Consider the following 25,660-nt stretch of genomic DNA (forward strand, 5'->3'; position numbering starts at 1 on the left):
AGGCGCGCTGATAATTCTCCATGGCTTATATTACGCGAAGCGGTGTTTCGGGGGTTTGAATTTATGGCAATTATTATGGGGAGAATCCCTAATTCCGTGGGTGGTATTTGCTCAACAATATTGCACAAAATACACACACTGCTGCGAGGAAATGTTTGAAAAGAGGGAATTGTGTGGTGTGGATGCCAATAATAGATGCGACGTGCTTGAGATTTCCGTCGCAATCAATCTCAAAATATAAACTTCAAAAGAGCCCTTTTCTGGGGCAGTTTGTGGGAGCATTTGGAGGAAATTGCTTGGGCATACACACATCAAAATGACCAAAAGTGAAAAGTTTTGGAAAAGCAGGGAAATGCATGTGATTTTCATTTTAAAGCACTCCCGGGTTTGTGTTTATTAATGCACGTGTTGCCACTGTGGTTGCACCCATGAGCCAGTATATGCATGAAAAGTCCCCACAATAAATTCCTCATTTAGCATTTTCGCCATTAACCCACACCACAAGCACACACACCCAAAATTGCGGTGGAGCTCACAGAAGGAGGTTGGATTATGGAATCAAGTGGCTATAAAAGGACTAAGCACTTGCGGAGGAGTATAAAAGACAAAAACATGCCGTAAAACATGAGTTTTATTGGCCATTAAATTTTAGCTGGGAAAATCACCCTGTCATCTCGTCCTGTGATTTTACTCTTACACAACGACGGTGATGACGGGTTGCCACTAACCATTGGGTGACGAAACCAAATAAGCCCACCCACACCCTCTCCGCAATTGCTCTTTGGATCTCAATATATGATCAACAAATTGCCTGATTGACGGACATTTTGTGGATACACATTTTATTGTCTGGCGGGGGGGGGGGGTGTATCAATGAAGCGTTATATCCATTTCACATACGTCTCTATTTGTCATGCAAAATATTTTCATGATTTCAATTTACATTTTGCCAAATTCATATTGTGGTTTATCGTGTAGTAAAATATGGACTGGACATTGTACCACATAGAGTGTAGATGTAAATTAAATAAACTTTTTTATATGAAAATTGATTTACTTTTAAGAAAGAAAAAGGAGTTTATTCACTGTTCTTTGAAAATATTTTCATTCGAGACATGGTTAAGCTTACTTTGAAGATGAAAAAAAAGAATATAAAATATTGAGAAAAATTTCCCATTTTCCACTGGGATCAACTGATAAAAGAGCAGCAAAGATTTGCCCAAAAATACACACAATGACGTCATCATTGTCTTTTTATCTTTTAAGGGGGTGGTCAAATTAATGTTTTAATTTTTCTTGGGGTTTTTCTTAAACTTGGTTTTCAAGTGTTGGTCACTTTTAAAGACTTATTATTGAAGAATAAGAAAATCACTTTCCGCCATCTTAAGTGCGACGCCATATTGAGATTTTTCTTAAAAAAACACAAATGTAGGTTTTTCTCAGGGTCTACCAGATGGAATTTGATGGGGTAAAAAGCAAATCGAAGAGAAAATACCAATGCAGATTTTGATGTACCAGAATATTGAATTTTTATTCTGAGGTTGAGAAAAGTGGAAAAATGTGAATTTTGTTCAGATATTTTTTAAGTTTTTCCACTTTTCTCAGCCCCAGAATGGAAATTCAAAATTCTGGTTCATCAAAATCTGCATTGGTATTTCCTCTGTCATTTGCTTGTTACCCCATCAAAATCCATCCAGTAAATCCTGAGAAAAAACTACCTTTATGTTTTAGGGCAGTTCTGTGGAAAAGTCGGAAAATCACAAGATGGCGTCGCACTTAACATGGCGAAAAGTGATTTTTTTTTACACTTCAATAATTAGACTACAAATGTGGCCAACACTTGAAAACCAAGTTTATGAAAAATGATAACTTAAAAATGTGTAAATTCCAACAGCTTTCCCAAGAGACCCTCTTAATACATTACTCGAGGAAGCATTCATTGTAATGCTTCATCACCATCAGAAATAAAAATCATAACAGTGACGTCATTGATTGAATTTTTGAGTAAATTTTCATTCGTTGCTTCCAGATGATTTCATATTCTTCTTTTGATCATTTTCAAGATTAAGCGTGGTGCGATCATTCCCTCAAATGAAGAATTTTTTCATACAACAGTGACAAAACTCCTTTGGGGAATTTTTCGACATCACGAGAGAGATTTTCCTTTGGGAGATACTCTTAAAATATTCATTGGTTTTAGTAAACAAGCTTTTCCCAATATTATGGATTATAAATTGGGTATACCCGGAGTTGACCCATTAAAAATCGCCGCAAAAATCGCAAAACACATTACAAAATACATGATTGAATTTTCAAACAGCTATATATTTTAAAAATTCAACAAGTATGATGTTAAAAAAGAATTATATGTTATGTATTTATTTTTAATCCTCGTAGAAATGACACGCGTGATGGACACGTGATGAGGGGATGACATAACGACACAACGACCATATCGTCCCAATATAATATACATAGGATACGTAAAATGTTTGCAGGAGAAAACATGGGCTATGTACACACAGAGTGGAGAGGTGTGAAAAATCATTGAACAAACTCCTATGGCATGACAATGATTAATTTGCTGCCTGTTTTTATTTCTCACCAATTAAGTTCAATTAGATGAAACAAGACGATATAATTAATCATTCTATCCCGCCGTGGACTTTTTGCACATATAACAATATAAATTTCACCATATAAGAATCATTATTATTCTGCAATATTGCCACACATTATGTGTACAACACATTGTTTATCCCCTTGTGTGGCATCCCACCACCAGTCGGATATTAGGGACCCCCCATTTTTTGTTCTGAGCGAAAAACTCCCGCCATGGTGCGGTTTTTCCTTTTGCAATAAAGTAACATGTCTCATGTATATATTTTCTTGCTTACTGCCCTGGCATATATTCTCCTCATCTTGTGAACCATCTCTCACCCATCTATTTTCCTCCACATTGCTATGAGATATTCTCCCATGTTCTTCGACGGATGTCAGACTAGCTGACTGACTGACAGCTGTGTGACTTCGCTTTACGTCTTCCCTCCTTCATGCTACCTCTTCACACACACACACACTGTTCCCCATGAGAAAAGGTTTCCCCAATAGGGGCGCCTCAATTCCCCGGGAAAAGCAGGAAGTCCATGCTGGGGAGTTCCAATCAATTTCCTTTTGGATCCCACTTTTTTTCGCAATGTTCACTCCATCCTAGGTGGGCCGGATATCAACTTCACTTTTAGGCAGAAGTGGAATATCAATTCTTACGTATGATGTAAATGCTAAAGAGTTACACGAGACCACAAGGAATCATGTCAGAAATGATTGGATATGAGAAGATTTTATAAATGGATTGAGGTGAGAAAGATATCTAACTCAAGGCGATTTTTTTCCGATTTTACGTTCTTTAAAACGGAAATGAACAACTGAAAAAAAACATTTTCAGGATAAAAATAACATAAATGATTCATAAAGAAGGATAAAGCTTTAGAAAAATCGTTGCATCGTAAATATGCATTTATGGTTTTTTAAATATTTATAGAAATTATAGACTCAGTTGCGATTCTTTACGTTTTCGTGCATTTTTTACGATTTCTGCAATTTTCTCATTTTGGCGATCTGTTTAAAATAAGGTACATGAATTAAATAAATCTTGCAGAATTTTTAAATTAAAAACCTTTCTTTTGAAACGTCCTGCCCAATTTTGTATGATTTATCAACCCCTTTGGCACGTGAAAGAATGGCTATAAAGGAGCTTTAAAAGAATTTGTCGGGTAGTATAAATTAAATTGAAGCCTTTAATCAAAATTACAACAATCATTTCTCTTGGCGTTCGCCTCTAGCATTCCAAAACTTCATTCCTTCTCCACCAATGATGGGGAGAAACGAGCAAAACCCAAAGGCGGAAGCTAACTTTTATCATAAAGGCCATACGGAGCACCATGTGTGATGACTCTGTCATATTGAAGCAATTTTTTTACGATGATGTTTTTTTTTATATTGATGACGAAATAAGTTGGTTGTAAGCTTAGTCATTTACCCTGAAAAGCCCTCTCTAAATTGCAAAACCGAGAGGAGTTGTGCCCCTCGTTTCGCGGTAAAGAAACGAGAAAAAAGGGTATTATGAAAATCATCAATAAAAGATACCCCTCGTCATTTCGTCTCTCTCTCTACCACCGTGATTTATTAATGGAAAATCGTCCATTGGGGAGGGATTTTTTTTGGAAAACCACAGGTTTTTTTTTCAAAAGGTGATGAGCTTATTTTTAGGAAGGGTGCACGGGGGTGGCAGGGGGGTGGACCAAAAAAAAGATATATTGCTGAAAATGAAGTACACCTAGTTGAAATTAAATTCGCGATACGTTTATTAAAGTTGTCATGCCCACAAATCATTTGTATTGTTGTTTCGCGCTGCAGAGAATTTGTTACATGCCGCGTATTATGTGAGGGTGACAATACCACCCACCGGTGCTATATATTTTCCATCAACTTGTGCTCAGTACACCCCTCCCCGTCATTTCGCTATAACTATTCCAAAACACAGGAGAGAACCCCTGCGAGCGAATTTCGAGAGCGAGAGCGACCCCACACCGCATGCAGACATCCTCGGTGGTGGAGCTGAAAATGCACGGTGGGTAGAAAGGAGAAGAGCGAGGTGGATTGTTCAAGTTTATGTGCTATACCGGTGGTACATATGTCAGCGGTGAGGACGGTCCCCCCGACCGGGGGTTTTAACCGCGGTGGAAGGGTGAATTGCCGGTGGAGAGGTACTCGACAAAACGAATTAGCGAGTCAACACCTTTTTCACATACAAAAGGGCTCCCTCGCGAACTGAATAACTCCCAACGAAATTGTGGAAAATAGTAAATTTAAAGGGTCGATTTATTCAGGGGCTTGTTTCGTGCTTTTCCCAAAGGAGAATTTTCTTTTTTAATTGTTTCAAGAAAAATAAATAATAAATATATTTTCCTAAATTTTTCATTTCGAAAAAAAATCAAACAAACTTCATTGAATACCTTTTAGACAACTGCATTGATTGCACCTGATGCAGTTTGTGATTGAAGAAAAAACACGCTCTTAACTATTGAACAAATCACGTACGATATCACACAGTTTTCTTTTGTAAAAGGGAACACCCTTCAGAGATAAAATTGAAGGTGTTCAATGTCCATGTGCTCTAATTAAAGTGAATAAGAAGTCCCTTGTACCTTCATCACCCTTGCAAAGGATCTCTGCATATGCTTCACAGTCAGTGGGAGAAAATTGAAATCGAAATCTCTGCTCCAAAAAACTTCCAAGCACGTTTATTCAAGGGAAATGCTCATCGAATGATGCTGAATGGGGGAACACTTGAGGAAGTTCTGTGAAAGGTTTCACAGGAGTTTCGGAATATGCATCATAAATGAGCACAAATGACTATATAGAAAAGCTTCCCAGTGTGATGGTGAATTGCATCCTCCCTTACATTTAAAATTTCATCTTTTTCTCCGCCACTCATACAATTCATCTGCGTCATTGAAATGCACCAAAGTGGAAATTTCCACAAAAAAGCGCATTACAAATGAGGGAAGACCACTTTTTCTTTTATTATATTCCTTTCTTAGGCATCTCCTTTCCTTTTTTCACATCCTTGGTACACTGATGAAAATGGAATAACTTTGAAATGGGAAACTAAGAAGATTTTAAGACTTTCTGATAAATTATAGTGAGTCTTACGCAGAATCTTTACATCCTATGACGCAAAAACAGATATCTTAAAATATCCCCAAAGGGGGAAAATATTTACTTTAAGCTGAACTGAGAAGGGAAATCAAATATTTTCATCTACGTCATGCGACTACCTACAATTTTATCCATATACGTATATATAGCTAGCAATACAAAGAAACTTTTGTTGTATAATTCTACATTTTCGATTTCCTCGTGTCAAAAATGTCACGCAAGTTACTTCCGCCAAATGTGGATATTTCCCAGAGAAACTAGTACACACATACAGATTTTCTCTCAATATTTATGATATGTTCGACATATTTCCCCCATCCTCAACACAAAATACCCCAGTATAGAAGTTGTTGATGCCACAAACTGAATGAATTTTTCCAACTCAAAAAGAACATTTAAAGTAAAACTCAATCAAAAGACTTTAAAGCTTTTCTTGACTCTTTTTTTCAAATAATAATTTAAGTTTTAATTGTTTGTTGAAATAAAGATTTGTTACAGCTCTCTTTGGAAAACTAATGTACACAAAAACAGGTCTTTCAGAAACTTCTCACCACACTTGTGTACAAGAAATCCAACACAAAATATTGTCAAATAAAACGCACAAACAAGTCTCGTGAAAGAAATGTGGCGAGAATGTTGCGCACAATCACTCATACTTTTCATAAACACCCACCAATAGCCCTCTCAAAGTTCCAAAATACATTTTCCTCCCTTTTATTTTCCATTTCACCTAATTTTCAGCCACAATAGAAGCAAATGAAAATGCTTTGTTGTGGGACTTCATTTGCAAAAAGATTAACAATTACATTAATATCAAAAGAGGGCACTTGGTGTGATTCATTGGAAAATTTATAAACATTTACGTTTTCCACCATCACATAAATAATACCAATTTTCGGCTAAAATTTCCACTTTTGGGTGAAAATGTCGTGCAATCGACATTCGATTTTCAAATTAAAATATTGAAATATCTCCTTCCAAAAATTTTTTCTGCCTCCCAATCAGTTGCAAATAATTAGTTTAATAACAAATTTGGTGATGTAATGGAAGATAAAAGGGAAAAATAAATAAATTTTCATTTTATAATTTTTTATGCCATAATCATCCCTCAAAAATATTAAAATTAATTAATTAATTAATAACAAATATGTACTTATAAAATCAACATATTTGATTAAATTATGATTTATTTAATCTTGATCTTTTTCGATTGATTATCCTTTCCAATTATCCTTTATCTATCTTACAGCAGAATTACTGAAAATTCGTACCAGTTTTAAGGCAGAAAAGTAGGTATGTATATATTTCCTATTGGAAAATTTACTTGGGAAACAGCATGTTACATCATATGCAACATGATGGCATTTCTAATCCTAACTAACGATGATCACAGATGATAACGTCATGTCAAATATGTATGTATATAGTACCTATATAATGTACAACAATATTGGCAATATTGAACTGCTGTGAAGAAGTCATTCTTCAATTATATGATATCCAACACAATGTTCTTCCCAGCGCATGTTACAAGAGGTATTTAATATGCCTTGAAATTGTGCAATTTTATTTTATAAAAATAAATTAATTTAATTAATTTTCTAACTTTTTAGCCATTTTTAATGATTTATCCAATTAAAAAATGTCCGTGAAAAATTTTCTTCAGAAAATCTAAAAAACTGGTCAAGAAAATAAAATCAAACCGTCGCTGAAAATCAAATATTTTGGAAGTTTTCCTTTTTTTATTTTTTAAGCATACAAAACCCATGTCAATTCATGCAGAAATAGATGCGAATACAGGGAATTTACGTATAGGGAAATATAAAGCATTCAGTTCTCGTTTTTGCCTGACAATTTCCCCCTCAATATCAAGCGATTTTCCGGGTAAGGATGCTTCTTCACATATTTAGACATGCTGCCTTCATTTTGCACATGTGACGCATCGAATTCTCTTTGCTAGGGAGTATGGGGTGGATTGATTTTTGTGACGGAGATCAGGAGAAAAGGGCAGTGTTTGAGACTTGGGCAGATTAGACAATGGCAAAATGTTCCAACTGGAGAAACTCGAGGACTCTGGCAAATAATCACGTGGATGCGGTGATGCTAACTTCATCCCAAAACCCCACCATCAACCACACCACGGTCTCGTTGCCGTCTCTCACACGGATGGACATGGGGTGAAATAAGGGGTGGATATAGCTACAGGCGGTTTACAGGGAAGAGCATGTGTTCAGAATTTCATTATTTCTACTACTTGACTCCCGGCATATTCCATCTTATGCTTGTGGTTTCGTTTTTTTTTTTCACTTCCCACCCTGTGTGCACAATGCAAGTGATGGAAAAGTTAGCCCCAAAGTACAAAACATCAAATTTTCTGCACTACATGGAACAAGATGTGTTCTTTTTGGCTATTGCAAAATTTCTCCCCAAAAACAAGAGCAGGGCAATGCTGCAAAATAACATGCAATGTTTGTACATAGAAAACTCCCAAAAAAATACAAAATTTAAAAATGATTTTCCCTTTTAATTTCTTATCTGCATAAAATCTCAATTTTCCCAGGATTTTAATTAATTTTCCATGGAGAGAGAGAGTCAAGAGTTCATTAATTTTTAATAGTGTCTTAGCAACAACAAAAAATCTCCTTCTCTGTGAGAAACTTTATGTATTTCTCTCTGTCGCGCAAAACCCAAAAAAGTTCATCTTATTGTTGGCAAGTATAATTAATCATTTACTGTTTTTTGCATCTTCATCATAATAAAAAGCAGATTTTCACATTAAAACAGCATGAAGGCAAGACTCCATTTCATAAATTAAAATTACAATTTTTCATAAAATCACGCTTCGCTTCACTCTCTACAATAAAAAGCAACAAAGCACATAATAGGCAGTAAGAGGGCGGGGGTGGAGAGATAAATAACGATACATATATACATTTTGCATAGAAGGGGAGGTTACACCGCAAAAAGATCCTTAAAGATTTGATTCATTGCGAAAATTGCTGCTATTGTGTTGAAATTCAAATTGATTTTCATTCAAATTCTTTTTTTTTTTTAAGAAAATTATATATGTGCACCGTGTGCACCTATGCATATTTTTGTGCAAATAAAATAATTAAACAACTCCACCTCTTTAACCATCCTTTTGTTAATGAAATTACGTCCAAAATAAATTTTAAAATCCACATGTTCTCCAACTAAAAGTGAATTAGAATACGTGTGAAATTTCCGTTGAGAAAATAATTTCCCCAATTAAATTTATTCAGGAAAATTGTGCAAATGTTCATCATTACGTTGAACTTATGAAGAGTGGGTGTTGTAGCCAAAATTGCACCACAAAGCAACCCCAAAATTTACTCATTTTACCAACCCCCGTAAAATCCACTTTCAGTGAATTTCACTCCATGGCGAATCCTCCTAAGGATGGTTATGTGTTCCGTGAAGAATGAGGAGGGCTAAACACGATTTTCCGGCCTTGATTTTCATTCAACTTCCCCCACAATAAATTGCAACATGCCTACAAGTTGTGTGTCTATTTCTGCCCCTCGGGTTACAAAGATGAGACGACAACTGTGAGTGGGTGGAGATATAAAATTCTACTTCTGTTAATTCCTACTATTTACATTAATTTACATTCTCAATCTCTCTCACGCTCTTGCTTTCTCTCCCTTCCTCACAGTTCTATCAGCAATATATTATTTTCTCTCGTGAAACCGGATGAAGGATTTTTTCACAATTCCTTGAAATGGAATTAGAAGTAATGCAGAAAAATAAATTTTTGCTGTAGCTCTCAAATGAAAAGGATTTATGCTTACATATTAAAAGTCAATCATAACGCGTCCAGTTATAAGAGTTGGTGTCCCACAACGTGTAGAAGTTTGTTTATGCGTTGTAATACTATTTGCGAGTTGTATTAGTAGGCAAAGGTGATTTTTTTTGTGAACTTCAGTAATTTGAGTTTTTGGTGTTTTAGGAAAATTCCTTCCGATTGCGTCAGCCAAGGGACGGTAGGTCAACCCAAACACATCCTTTCAATTTTAGGGCCAAAGCTTTCGACGCTTCTGTGCGTCTTCCTCAGTGGCTGGAATTTTTATTAAACATTTCTTATAATTTTTCATCAATTTACAAAATTTCATTTCTTTCAATTTTTCAAAATTTCCTAACTCACTCAATTGTGTCTTTGTTTGGGAATCGTCAATCGTCTGATATTGGTGATCATGTGGTTTTTTATGCAGGAGAATTCTATTTAAGGGAAGAAAAAGGATAACTGACTACCTTGCTAACTATGGAAGCAATATTTTCCCTATTGGCCCTAAAATTGAAAGGATGTGTTTGGGTTGACCTACCGTCCCTTGGCTGACGCAATCGGAAGGAATTTTCCTAAAACACCAAAAACTTAAAACATCCCGTCAGTTTCCACTGGAGTTCAGTAATTTGATGCAAAAAATGGTTATATCTCTGGTTCTATAAGGCCTACAGAAATTTCTTGACTAGTTATGGAAAGGTATTGAAATAAGCTATAATCTGACATATGTTTCGATACATTTCAAGGTGACCTCTAGAACACAAAATGGCGGATTTTTGTTTCACCAAAACAGTTTTTGGCATTTTTTGTCTCGAAGGAATGGTTCTAGAGGTTTCTGATGTTCTAGAAAGTTGTAGAGAATTGCAAAACCTTTAATTTGATACTAAGATGAGCAAAATCGGGCAAGCCGTTCAAGAGATATGGCTCTCAGAACTTTTCAAATTCAAGAATTTTTCAAATGGCTATATCTTCTAAACGGCGACATAGATTTTCTTCATTTTTGGACTGGTACAAGATTATTAGTCCTGCTACAACATATCAAAATTTAAAAGATTTGCCTAATGGGGATTCGGAGATATTGCCCCTTAAAGTTAGGCAATTTTTGTTTTTGATTTTAGCGCCTCTTGCGGATGTTTTTGGAACTTGGAATGTTCTAGACAGTTGTAGGGCTTCGCAATACCTTTCATTTGATACCAAGATGATCAAAATCGGTCAAGCCGTTCTCGAGTTATATCGAAAAAACACTTTTTGCTTTAGGCCGCCATATTTGCTAAACCGCTTGACCGATTTTCAAGTATGAATTGTCGATGAAAACGTCTCACTGAGCTCTACAACATACTAAAATTTCAGATCTCTAGCTGTAAGGGAAGTGGTTGACGGTAGTTCAAAATGGCGGATGGCGGCCATCTTGGATTTTGAAAATGCCAAAAAATGAAATTTTACACCCACATTTCTATAGAAAACTTCAAACCGGAAGTCTTTATCTGTTACCGTTCTCGAGCTATAAGGCAAAGTTTGGACCACCGGCAGGCCGGCCGGAAGGCCGGCCGGCAGGCCGGCCGGATCAAAAATTTTCCACCACCATTTTCGTAATGTGGGATGTCTAAAACGTGCTCATACCAAGTTTGAGCCCGATCTGAGGTGGTCGGAAAATCCGACGATTACAATACTTGGTGTTGGCCACGAAGTGGAACACCAACTAATATGCATAATGTGAAAATATTTATTTTTGCCTCTCATCCAGCATTAGAAAATACAAGCATGATGATCCATGAATCCGATGTTTGTGGAATGCACTTCAAATAGGGGTAACTGGGGCAAAATGTTATATCGCAAGGTTCGGAAAATGGACTGAAAATGCATTTTCCCTTTGAGATAGAAAGAAATCGTGTGAGACAAAGTTGTAGCCCGGAAAATTTCCTATAAGACAGTCGTCATTATAAAATCAAAATATTTTCTCAGTACATACCAAGGAAAATATACTTCTCAATTAAAATTAACAAATTGCCCCATGTTCCCCTAGCCGATGGCTATGTTGGAATAAATTATGTTTATGCTATATAAATTAATCTGGATAGAGCACCGACTTAATAATAATTTATTAAAGTGAGAAAATATATCAAAAATTGTAATAAATATTTGTTTTAAATTGTTCAAAAGAAAGGAAAGTTAACCCTTTCGCGTTACGTAGACCCAAACGCGAAACATTTTATTTTATCAAATTTTTAATAATTTAATGATTTTTCTAAATTCAGAAATGCAACAAATTCATGAAATAGAAGCCAAAGAAGACGTTCTGACTAAGAGCCGTTCTCTAACAGCATCCACAAAAAAATATCACTATAAAAAAACAGGGCATGTTTCAATGTTTCTATGTTTCAGGTGGACGCGAAAGGGTTAAATAATTTCAACTGATTTTCAATTATCAAAAAGCAATATCTCCTGTTCTATTGGAGCTACTAAAATTGTAGTAAAATTATTAACTGAAGCAATAAATTAAAATAAATGTCCCTGTTTTGTAGCACACAAGTGTATGCGAAGAACATTAATCCTGCCACAATATTGCACTTGTATCGTTGCGAATCGCCGCAGAGTTTGCAAACTGAAGAGAATTTCGGGGAAAGGGGTTCAAAATCAAAAACATAAACACTGTGCCTTTACAAACAAAGTATTGCTCTTCAGCAACATTGAACACAAGGGTGTGGGCCAATAAAAATCATCCGAATTGGCATTGTGCAGAAGCGAGAAAATATCCTTCTTGATGCTGGTTACAAAGCCATGCCGTATGTGTGTGTACAAATAATACAAAAGAGGAGGTTTATTTGCAAAAGGGAGAATTTTCCACATATCCCTCATGAAAAGATTTTGCACGATTTGTAAAACGAGGCGATTTATGTAAAAGCGTGGCTGTTAAAACTATCACACCGGGGAAGTGCTACGAAGCTAAAACATGCTGTTAAAAACTAAATCCACCCCCTCATACCCATCGTACATCACGCAGTAACACTAGTTGCGATGCTATATAATTGTGCACTAGGGGTGCTCACGCGGTGTTGGTTGTTAACCGCCCAGCAAGCAAACCAAAATCCATTAAACATGCGGGAAACTGCAACAAACAAATAAATAGTGTGACAATCGTCGTGAAGCGCTTTAGCGCGCTGTGCTGCCTTTTCCCACCTCATAAATATTTATAAGGCGATATAAAGTCGTGTGAATGCAAACCCCCTTGAGAAATACAACCACATCCACAAGTGGAACGAGCGGCTAGTTTAATTCTCACTTAAATCAACCATTTAGCATTTTGAATCCTCCCGGGGGATGTTCTTTGCGGAAGAAATAAGGTCGAACAGGTCGGGGTAAAAGGCGCAGTATCGATTTGTTGCAAATTCTTTCTGCAGTTCATTTGCATTTCAAAAATCCCTCGCTCTCTCTCTTTGTATTTAAACTCCGCTGTCTTTTTTTTTCGACAATTTCAAGAATAAATTGTAACGATGAGTCTCCTAAATCACTCAGAATGCATATAAAGTAATTGGGTACATTCTTAGCTGGACATTTTAGTGTGATTCATGGAATTTCAGAGCATGATTTAAGGGTTTTCTTCTCATGGAATTCTGATCTCACAAGAGTCCACGCGAGTTTGCTTCAAAATATTTTAATGGAACTTTAATTGTGTTTCCTCGGACACAAAGAAATATGTTAATGTACGTCTGATTTAACATATTTGTTTGCGGAATGTTTAATTGAACATTATGAGGAGAAATTATTATTTTTCTGATGTTATTACAATTGAACAGTTTTTACGTATTTATGCTATGTTTCTAATTGATTAGAATGCAAAATATTTTTTGAATTTTTTATTGATAGAGTTAACGAAAAAAATTGTTGAGTTGGGGGCGTTGGGGCCTAACCGACACAGGCTCAATCTATGAGTTGAAGATTTTTAAATATTTTTGGGAAATTTTACTTCATTTTTGTGTTACCAAGATAACTATGTATTTATTAACATATCGCTAGAATTCAATGTAAAGGCTAAAATATCCTTCCTATACAGGATCAAACTTTCGTGAAACTATATAACTTTATTCCAGGTTACCAAAGACTTGAAAAGAATTCGCAAAAGAACAAAGTTTCTCATTCAAAAATTTTTTAAAAATGAAAAGTAGAAATTGGAATCTATTTTCACTTAATATTCAATGAATTTCATACCTCTCATACATCAGACAAATGATTTTGAACTACACGGCCAGAACTGCCAGAACATTTTGTAAGGATTTTAAAACATTTTAAACGGGAGGCGAAAATCCCAGAATCGTAAACTCTTGACACGTGGTGCAGGCATTTAAAATTCAATCGTAGTTTAAAAGAGAATTTATTCAATTTGCCCCGAATGTGCCGTGTGTTCCAAATCTCAAATGAATTGTCTCACAGGAGAATCTCCCTCACTGCAAAAAACTATTTTCGCAAAATTAAATTTTCATGGCACGGCTCCTCCTTCAGTGTGTAAATACAATTTAGTCGAGTGAGAACGAGTGAGGGGATAATAAAATTAGCCAAAATATTCCTAACACATGTGATAACACCCCTTCATACGAAATATCCTGACGCCCATAATTTGGTCACAACAGTAATGTAATTGTTCGAAAATACATTTTGGGTGTGCTCCTTGTCTTCCTTTCGCGACGCTCGTGACATGCCATCTGTTTACCAACAAATTTCAAATGAATTTGTTGACAAAGAGTGGTGCCAAGAAATTTTTCCCACCACAACTCGGGCTTTTCTTCTGGGAAATCGCACCTAAATCATACTCCCGTACCGCAATAGACGCTTTTGCACTTTCGGCATCACTTTACATTTTGAAGTATATATTGGCATCATATCCATGCATATGATATGCATAATGGTGGCAAGGAGTCTCCACTATAGAGACGTTCAAGTTGGTGGCGCAATGGGAAACACACACTGCAAAATTTTGTACCTGCTGTACTGTGTAAATTTCAAAAATTCCCCCGAGATATTGAGTCATATTGAGTTTGCAAATTACAAACATACGACTTCCATGCCACCTTTATGGGGATATCAAATGCAGGTAATACGGTTAGGCGGTGAATGTGGAAATGCACAATCGCTGTATCCGTTTACAATCGCACCCCAACTATATGGTGAAAATCTCAATATGATTGCAACATAGGGAAACTCCAGAGAGAGAAGGAATTGAAATAACCTGACGACGACACTATGAACGAACCCCAGAACATTAAGCTAGAACTGGGAAAATTTCTCCGTGATGAAGCAGAGAACGGTCAAGATTTTGCATCACTAAAAGTCATTCAAAATGCAAACCTCTGCATTCGGATTGTGTACTCACCTTTGCCCCCGCAAAGGCCTCTCCCCCTAGGGAGGGTAATTATTTACCTTTGAAGCACTAAAGCTTGTTTTTAACGCTGCATACATCATTCACAGTTTGCAGTTCAAATGTTAATTTTAATGTTTTTAAGAATAACACTCATATTATTCAGATGAAATTAACAAGATATTTATTTCTTACTTGATTTAAAAAACAAACAAACAAATAAATTATCCCTTAACATCGCCTAATGAAGACCTATATTCAGAAACTTTAAAGGGTTTTTTTGTAAATTTTCTTTTAAAAATTTTAAATCTGTTAAAACCAATAATTACTGAAGGCACAAAAGGACGCACGACTTAATAAACTTAAACCGTACCTACTGAAAAATGATTTAAGAAAATTTAATCCTATACTAAAAACTGAATCGTAGCTTAATAAACTAGAACCCAGATTAAGAAAATTCGAGGTTGATTGCAGAAAACTTAAGTGAAGTCTAGATAACTCAAGCCTCGCTTACAAATCAAGAACCTGATTTAATGAAATTTAAGCTTAGTTTAAGAAAACTATGGTTTAGACTCAAAATCTTAATCCTGATTTAAGATTAATTAGGCCAAGATTAAATGCTAGACTTTGGTTTCAGAAAACTTAAATCTAGCCTGGAAAACTTAAACCTAGTTTAAGAACTTAGGCCTGATTTAAGAAAACTGAAGCCTGGTTAAGAACAAGAACCACTATGACCTAGCTTAGGCCTATGTCACAGAAATTCCTAAATAATTTGACGTCCATAAAAAAAACATCATTAAAGACATCACACGATCCATTGGTATGAAAAACGAAAGCTTTCTAAATAAGGATCTTGTTTTTTCTCAACTAATTTATCAAAACTTATTTTTACTAAACTTGATCCTCTGAACTAACTTTAGTTCTTAAAGAGTTAATTTAATATAATTTTATTTTATTAAATGCAGTTAAAGTTAAATTTAGTAATCAACAAATGGAGATGGTGTGGTAGATTTCTAAATGTTTTAGAACACAACTTATACCTGTGGAGCTACATATAAGTATGTGTACATATGTATGTATGAATTCTAACCAAAAGTAATCCAAACTCGGTGTAAATGGTTGTAAGTGGTAAGAATACTTATGTACACGACCCTGTAGAGCAATTCATAACTGAAGTGAAATTTGTTGTCTCCCTCTGCGGCATCCGGGAGAATTTATTGCGCCTCCGACATATGAAAGGGAGAAGAACTCTGATATGATTAACAATTTCCCTTGAATTTCATCTCACCCACACCCCCCTCACGGCAGTGGAGTTACAATATTGGAGAAGGTGTTTGGAATAAAATTGTATTTATTTCACCTGCTGCAGGCAAACTAAAAGATGATCGTATGTTTCGTTCATGCCCCCAAAGGGGTTGTGTGGAAAATTGTCTAGTGAATTTTAATTAGTACATATAATACATCATATATGCGAGGAGTGTTGGGATATAAATGCAGGAGGAAATTGAGTAAAATGAAATCAATATATAGAAGTATAAGGGTTTCTTCCCTTTTTGCCACTTAAAACAATATTCTCGAGGCGTATTCACACCATTATCGATTTGTCGTATTAAAGTTTGTCTGGTGCGAGGGAGAAAAGTTTTCTAGACGCGCCACCATCCGTACCAAAAATTAGACACCATTTCAATGATTTATCGTCCCTGGCTTTATTATGGAAAATCTCATTTTGTTGCCGCCACACACACACAATCATCCCCCGCACTCACACGCTACACCAAATTTTCATCCCTTCCGGCAAAATTACTGATTTGCATTCGCATTTTGATTTAAGGTAACATCTGTTCAATTCCAGGCAGACTTCTAGTGTGAGGCGAATCTCGATTATAAACATTATGTGGTTCGTTTGGTGTTGGAATAATGGATGATTTGGGGGCACCCTCTAGAGGGATCCACAGGGAATGCAGACTCTTCCTATCTTCCCTTTCGCATTGACAGGACCTCCCCACCGATATGCCTTGAGGTGTGTTGCCCCCCAAAACGTGCGCTTTCCATCGATACCCCATCCACCCCTCACATCTTTTGCACAAAAAGGAATCATATTCAAATTTCTTGCATAATATTAGTTGGTATACCACAATCGTGGCATACCAAGTATTGTAATCATCGGAAAAACCGACCACTTCAGATCGGGCTCAAACTTGGTATGAGCACGTTTTAGACATCCCACATTACGAAAATGGTGGTGGAAAATTTTTGATCCGGCCGGCCGGCCTGCCGTTGGTCCCCATTTTGCCTTATAGCTCGAGAACGGTAACAGATAGAGACTTCGGGTTTGAAGTTTTCTATAGAAATGTGGGTGTAAAATTTCATTTTTTCGCATTTTCAAAATCCAAGATGGCCGCCGTCCGCCATTTTGAAATACCGTTAACCACTTCCTTTGTAGCTAGAGGTCTGAAATTTTAGTATGTTGTAGGGCTTAGTGAGATGTTTTCATCAACAATTCACACTTGAAAATCGGTCAAGCGGTTTAGCAAATATGGCGGCCTAAAGCAAAAAGTGTGTTTTCGATATAACTCGAGAACGGCTTGACCGATTTTGATCATCTTGATATCAAATGAAAGGTATTGAGAAGCCCTACAACTGTTTAGAACATTTCAAGTTTTAAAAACATCCGCAAGAGGCGCTAAAAACAAAAACAAAAATTGCCTAACTTTAAGGAACTATATCTCCGAATCCCCATCATAGATTTCCTTGAATTTTTGATATGTTGTAGCCTGACTCAATATCTATCACCAGTCCGAAAATGAAGAAAATCTATGTCGCCGTTTAGAAGATATGGCAATTTGAAAAATTCTTAAATTTGAAAAGTTCTAAGAGCCATATCTCTTGAACCGCTTGTCCGATTTTGCTCAATTTGGTATCAAATTAAAGGTTATGCAAAACTCTACAACTTTCTAGAACATCAAAAACCTCTAGGACCATTCCTTCAGAACGAAAAGTGAAAAAAACTGTTTTTGTTGAACAAAAATCTGCCATTTTGTGTTCTGGAGGTGACCTTGAAATGTATCGAAATATATGTCAGATTATAGCTTATTTCAATACCTTTCCAGAACTAGTCTCGAAATTTTTGTAGGTCTTGTGGAACTTGAGATATAACCATTTTTGTCTTTCGAATTGATGAATTTCATAAAAAAAATCAACTTTGCCTACTAATCCTACTTACAAATTAAATTACAACGCATAGACTGACCCATCCGCGATGTGGTATACCAACTCTAATAACTGGACGCGTTATGATTGACTTTTTCCTATTAACATTTTCCTTCAATCTCTGAGATATTGTGATGGACCCTTTTTTTTTAAAAAAAATAAATAAATAATTTTTTTTTTAAATGGGTCAATTTTTTGTTCTTTATCGGAAAGTAATTAAAAAGCAACACCAAAAAATTAATTCTATCGGTATAATATTTACCTATTATTTAATTGAGGCCCACTTTATTGATTAATAGTTTAAATATTATTACGTTAATAAATAAATTCAATTTCCTGTTTTTTAATTTTAAACATTTATACAAATTGTTATTTTATAATAATATTAATTAACCTCAACGTTTATTAAATAGAGCCACCATGCATGATGAATACTTCGTCCTTTTAGGTATTTTTTCAATTAATTAATGCAAGTTTGTGTTTGAAAAAATAGTATATTTACGTATTAACCCAAATAAGAAATACTTAAAATTTTTGTCAATTCTCGATTAAAATTCTTTAAACTTCAACTAAGAAATTCTACAACGTCCTTTAACTGATTTTTTTTTGAATTTCGTGAAAATAAAAACTTTTTTTATATTCTCAAAATTAACAAAGTAAAATTGCTAAACATACAATGGGCAAATTCAGGTTAATTAATTAATTAATAAATTAATCTTCCAAAGAAAGAAAGAAAATCCAAAAAATCCACTGTTATAAAATGGATTTTCCTTAAATTAAATCAGTAAAAATGTTCTTTTCGACTTGATAATTTTGCAATCTCTAAAACATCCAATTTTTTAGATGAAAAAACTTCCTTGTAAATTGCTTAAAGGCTGTGAGTTTATTCCCCCTTAGCAATCCAAATAAATTAGAGAAACATTTTGACACGCAATATTTAGTGGAGAAAAATAAACATTTTCGAAATGTCGGCACTAATTATATCGTTTATTACCTTAATAAATGTCGAAGCGTTTAAAATTTGTTGCTATCAATCAAATTTAAAACAATATTTATACATACTACACCGATGAAATTATGAGGGAAAACATTATTAGTTTAAACATGCTTAAGTGTATGGCATTTCAGCCCTTTCTTCTCAATGTATCTGCCTGATTAATTTATTATATATCCCAAAGATGCTCCACAACGAGCTGATTGAGATGCCGAATCCAAAAATATAATTCTTCACAGACAGTTGTGAGACTATCATAAATCCATTCGTGCTGAAATGAGTTTCATTTCAAACGTGGGGAAAAAGAAAAAAGAAAATTCCTGCACCTCTGACCTTTGCGTGGATGCCAAACGGCGATACCCGCGATGGCAGTTTAGGTGTCGAAAGAGGCGCATTCTGGATGGCATAAATAAAACAAATGGATGTAAAAATATACACCACATTTTCAAAAACTGCTAAACGTTCGAAACAAAGATGACAGGTGGAGTATTTCCAAATAGATGATGAGTGGAAATGAAGAGAAATAACAAAGTTTTACAGTGTGAAAGTCTTCCACATAGAAGCTAATAATATATTTTAAAAATATTTTTGGTGGGGCTAAACGGAGTATCAACCCTTTATTGTTTAATTTTGGATCACATACCAGTGCGTCACTAATTCGAGACGCCCGCGAAGAACATTGCAGGAAGTTTAAAACTTCTTATCCCATATATAGCCCACACACTTTGAGGGAAATTTCAATGAATTATCAAAATATCGTTATTATAATTTTTGTATATAATGCATTAAGGATATTTTGTAAACGATTTATACTTGTTTGTTAAACATTCTTTGGAAAAATAAACATGGTTTGAATTCTCTTTTGAGGTAGACCAGCATAATTATATGCCTCGGACGGCATCTGTACGCACACAAGATTTTATTTATAACTTCCTCCATCGTATTTTCCATTCTTATTTGTTTGTTGCCTTTCTATGTAGCTCCACTGATGAAATATGAAATGCTCTAATCATTTCCTGAATCCACACTTCATGATTAAAGGGAACTTGGTACTTTGAGGAAATTGCGCTATGCTTTCGCTATATATACACAAAATCTAGGTACCTATTTATTTTTTGATATAATTAAATTTTCTCAAGTCACGTCCTTCCTCTAAAACCGCAAAATATACATACATCTTCCTAGTTGTGAAACATCTAAGACACTGTACCTGACAATTCCTCAAAGCTAATGAAAGTACAATACAAAGGCCATTAATATAATTTATTTGTACAAACGTGCCAAAATAGAATTGATTTAGAGAAATGTTGTTAACACAGATCAGCATTATCCTCGCATAATATGCAGAATTATTCTACGGACAAAGACCCTAAAAGTTTTGCCACACAGCTACGTAAATGCCAAAGTTTTAATTGTATTTAATTGAAACTTAATTCAATTAGGCTTCCCAGCGCTTGAATACAAAATAATGAGATAATCTTCCCACTTTTGAGGACCACACTGTCCTTTTTCCTAAAACTAACTTTTAACTCTGAATTTGCCTATACTCTCTGGGCAATCAGTGTGCGGCATTATATCAACAGTAGATGTAACATTTTGTTTATACAGCAAATGCGTGGCCAAAAAGCCCGTCACTTACCACAAAAACATTTAATTAGTTTGAAAATAAATCAATGAACCATGTACCAAAATGATATGGAGCATTATTCCTATGAGCCTATTGATATGCGGTATCAATAACTATCCGGATGACATACTACGATAATACATATCAAGCAACCTCGATTATATAATGTACATTATGTATAGTACGTTGTATTATGAAAAAATGGTGTAGAGATAATTTTATACGATAATTAACAATTTTTTTTATTTAAAAAAATATGAATTATGAATAAATTTACTCGTTATTTAATTACGCGAATAACGAGGGTCATTTCATGCTAGGTTTTATTCATACACACTTAATCGTGCTATATTTAGTCTAATAGAAAATGTTTTTTAATATTTGTTTTAAATTTCCACTTAGAATTTAATAATTTTTTATTTAAATGTTTTGGGAAAATATAGTTTAAAGATTAACTTTTGAAAAAAAAACCTAGAAAAGTTTTTCAATATATCAGGCTTTTAATTAATTTAAGAAAATTATGAGTTTAGTTCTTTTATAGATAACTAGTCAACCCGAGCCCCCAATCACGTATGAGCAAACTCCAATTTAAGCTCCAAAAGGGGTCGTATATTAGTAGGGGGGATGAACAATACGGTACCCCGAAAAATTTTTAAAATAAAAAAATCCCGTTATCTGACCCTTCAACAGGTAAAAAAAAATCAATTTTTCTGTGGGGGCGCTATAAAGGGGGGTTGGGGCGGAATCCCATATAGCGCTTGCAACTCGTATTGACCCCCTCTACCCCCATACCAAATTTCATCACGATCGGCCCAGCGGCTTAGGAGGAATTCATGTGCCACAGACAGACAAACAAACAAACTTTTCAGCTTTATATATTAGGATTGTTGATAGATTTTTATTTTATTAACCCTTCAAGGACCATTGAATCGTACGCTAACCAATACCTAAGTGAAATATTATAATTTCTCATTATTTTTAATCCCATGCTCTTTGCTCAAACATTTTCTCAATTTTAAATAATTTTATTAGTTGTTGCGCGCTGTGAATTAATTAAATAAATAAATAATGGGCCAAATTCAGCGACCAAGAAACCCTTGATATCTTTAAATTTTGTACTGAAATTTCAAGATTTCAAGCGAATTTCAAGGGTTTCATGGTCGCTGAATAAGGCCCAATTTTGGCTAAAAATAAATTTTTCGATAAAAAGATGAATGTTTCTATGATTCTTGATGTTCTCAAAGGGTTAAAAAATATGTTTTTCGCTTTATTTTAATTTTTTAAAGACCATTTTTGTGGTTTCTGTAATATTGGGCCTAATTCAGCGACCAAGAAACCCTTGAAATTCGCTTGAAATCTTGAAATTTAAGTACAAAATTTAAAGATTTCAAGGGTTTCTTGGTCGCTGAATCAAGCCCATTATGTCTACTTGTTATGTGTATTTTTAACTTGATAAAAAAACTAAGAAACACTGTGATTACTAAGCAGCTCCATCTTGATCAATTTATGATCCGGAGAGCCACATTTAACCCGGCGCCTCCACTGAATAATTTATTACATATTTTGCAACAAATTCATGCAGATAAAATAAAGAAAAAATAAACAAATATTTATTTTAATAAAAAGAAATTTTAAAAAGTCTTTTGAACAATTTTTTCTGAAAGGACTTTATAAAATACCTAATCGTGACGCAAATCTTCTTTTATGACAAATTTCTGCTTAACACATAGAGACCACAAGGCGACGACAAAAAATTTATTACCGCGATGTTTGCACAAAAAAAATTAAATAAATGATGCTGAAATATGTTGGCACATTGATAAATATTGTTGCTGAAAAAATTTCCTGTGTGTGGCTTAACAAATTTCCCAGCTCATTCACCGCTATATTTTACATTATTTAATTTTTTTTATCAACAATCTTCAGAGTGTTTTTGACAAAAAGGTGAAGAGGGTGTGGGTGGATTTTGTTACTCCCCTGATCCGATGCAGAAGCGATAGGGAATGTAATTTTTTTTCCTTTTTTTTTCGGTGGATGATGGTGTAAATATTTCATATAAAAATTATACGCAGCATGAGAGGTTTAGAGTTCGGAAGTTAATAATATCATGTGTCACAGCATATAATGTAGCATGATGTCACAGCGATGATTCCAACTAATTGTACAATTTACGACCTTGTTGATTTACACAGATTTTAACAACTATTGCATGCCTATTGAGTGCTGCCGAAAGTATCAGCATATCGTGTTACAAAACATCGCGCGATAAAAGATACTTTTCAGTTACGAGTGAGAACCTCCATTCACGCTCACTAAATCAAACAGCAAGTCCCCCCGGATATTTTAGTCTCTTTTAGAAGTTACTCGCGCGGAGTTTTTTTTTTTCTATTCGTGGTGCGAAGGGCTCTTCCTTTTTTTCCCGCGCGATCTCCATGAAAGCCAGCTGTTGGGTCTTTTAGGATGTATAATGTGAATTTTAAATATCAATTACACTTTCTTCAAAATGAATGTGCACACCGAGATTAAAGGAAAATCGAGAAATGCCTCACGGTCCTCTCAAAAGAGCATACAAGTCCAAAAATAGCATAGCAAGAAGGAAAATAAGTATATCTCAATCTTAAAGCAAGTCGCATCTAATTGTTTTTTTGGTCTTTTTGCTTATATAGAGATATCCACCAAAAGTCTGAATTCCACACTGAATGTCTCGAAAGAAGAAAATGCAATTTAATGGGAGGAGTTGTTGATGATTTTCGTGGCAATTATGTGGATATTTTAGGGGATAGAACCTCAATGGGTTTCAATGGCTTAAATCACTCGGCGATGTCTGCGAAAGATTCGCTGAAGATGCTGCCGAGTCTGCCAGTTTTGGGGCATTCACAGGGATCGGGTGATTAAATTAATTGCGTACAAATTGGAACCTACTATTAACATCCATCCCCAATGGAATGGTCTCACCTTTTGCTCCCTCACACCCGCGCTTGGGTATCAACGGTATCAATAATGATGCGACGACGTAAAATAATCCAGGTGAAAAAACATTTTGAAATTTTTTCTTGACTCGGAAATTGTTTTTAAAAAAATGAGCTTTTTTGTTCTACAGCGACGTTTCGATTTTTTTAATTGAGGTTTTTTTCTTAATTCATAAAACGTAAAATACAGTGGTGTCTCTAATAGAAAGATCAAATAATTATTCTGTAAGAAATCGTCCAGAAACTATAAAAACTAGAGAAGTTTTTTGATCGATTTTGAATTAATTTAAATAAGAAATTAAAATATTTCTTGCATTTTCATTAAATGACTAAATATTAAAAAAAATATTAGGTAATAAAAAATTAAGGAAAATTATTAATTTTTTTTTCTTTTATTTTTATGCAAGATTTTGACATATTTTCTGAATTTCAAACGAAATTCAAAAATATAGAGAGGATTATTTTTAAACATTTTTTACTATTTTTTTTTTAATTCGATTTTTGAAATAACTTTTTAAAGTGCTGTGTTCAATATCTCCAATTTTTTTAAAGCCAGATGAGTTTTAACCGACTTTTCCAGTCAGTTTTCTCATTTCAGTTTGAAACCAGATTAAAATTAAACCTGCCTCAATTACAAAACAATCTTAGTAATTCACAAAAAAATTAGGAATTTAAAATAAAAATCAAATCAATTTTATATTTTTTATATTAAAATCGTTCATTTTGATTTTTTCTGCATAGACAATTTTGTAGCGTTTCAGCTTCATTGTGAATGAATAACGCCTGAGCAGTGATAACAAAGTCACTTGACCGAGACGCACAAATCTCGGGGCGGAGACCTTCTCCCAGCCCACGCATTTTGGCACTCACGTGGAAAATCATCCCCTGGGGTGATATAAATTTAAGGACCCACTGTGGTACATACCATTAGGCGAGAGAATACTCGATGAGGATGGTTCACACGTTGCAGACGATATCAGGAGGAGGATGAGGAGGGCCCCCGTGACACATAAGGGGGCCATCCCGAGATACTTTCCAAATCAATCTCGAAGTGGATTTGCAACTAAAGCAGACGTTTGTCACACAGAGCACGCACAATATATTTTACTCTACAATCCAAGAATAGTAGCACGTGGTTGTGTCTGGCTTGCTACAGCGTAGGTCTGTATATAGGTAATTATTAGTCCAAAGGATGCTCTCCAACCGTTTATCTTTTGTGGGTAATTTTGAGGTGTTTTACATTAAATGCAGATTATTCATTAATCCTTGTTTTATGTACAAAATCCACGTGCTTAGGCGCGCTAAAAAGGGTTGCCTGTCTTCATGAGCAACTTCCTGATGCGTGTGACAGAGGTGTGATGATTTTCATCCCCAAAGCATATTATCAACCCCTTCCTCACACGAGGGTACGTTACGTATTATAGCGCTCTAGGATACAACACTCACACGCTTAACACACCAAAACACTTCCTTCCTTCCTGCAATTACACCATCCAGTTGCAAAATCCAAAATTGCTCGGTTATTTATGTGGCATGCTGGAGGGGTCCAACAAAATAGGTTCAATGCACCCCAAAATTGTCAGTCTGGTGCATTACAATGAAAAAAAAAACACCACACACTGTCCCCGTTTAGTTTGGGAAATCACAACATCCGAATGGCAATAGAGGGTGAGTTGTGTAGCCTCTATGTTGTGTGAAACATCGAACTAGCAGAGAAGGGACTTGACTCTCAGCATAACATGAAACGTGTGATGCGAGAGACCCTCCGCCAAAATTGACTAAATCACGCCGCAGCTCGAACGGCACTGAGATGTGTTTTCAACTGCTTTTATCTGAGGACCACACGGTGAGTGGAAAATGTGCCTTGGTAGTCATCGAGGAGCTGCACTTGCTCCTCAGCGCCATGTAGTTGTGGCAGAGGCGCCCCTGTGTAGTCACTTTGGCCGGCAGACACAGTAAAAAGATTAAAATGATGAGTGTTGCCGTA

The 25,660-nt window shown here is 35.2% G+C and overlaps 2 protein-coding genes across 3 annotated transcripts in view; both read right to left on the reverse strand.

Annotated features, from left to right (window-relative positions):
• LOC129789267 (zwei Ig domain protein zig-8-like) overlaps positions 1-25,504 on the reverse strand; it is a 36,109-nt gene extending 10,605 nt beyond the window's left edge. Inside the window, exon 1 of the mRNA XM_055825920.1 lies at positions 24,599-25,504. Within this exon, the coding sequence (XP_055681895.1) occupies positions 24,599-24,695 (97 nt within the window). The 5' untranslated portion in view covers positions 24,696-25,504. The remainder of the gene's footprint in view (positions 1-24,598) is intronic.
• LOC129789572 (uncharacterized) overlaps positions 1-25,660 on the reverse strand; it is a 656,748-nt gene that overhangs the window by 115,201 nt on the left and 515,887 nt on the right. The gene's annotated exons all lie outside the window — the stretch shown is intronic.

The sequence above is a fragment of the Lutzomyia longipalpis genome, chromosome 2 (genome assembly GCF_024334085.1).
Source record: "Lutzomyia longipalpis isolate SR_M1_2022 chromosome 2, ASM2433408v1".
Lineage (NCBI taxonomy): Eukaryota > Metazoa > Arthropoda > Insecta > Diptera > Psychodidae > Lutzomyia > Lutzomyia longipalpis.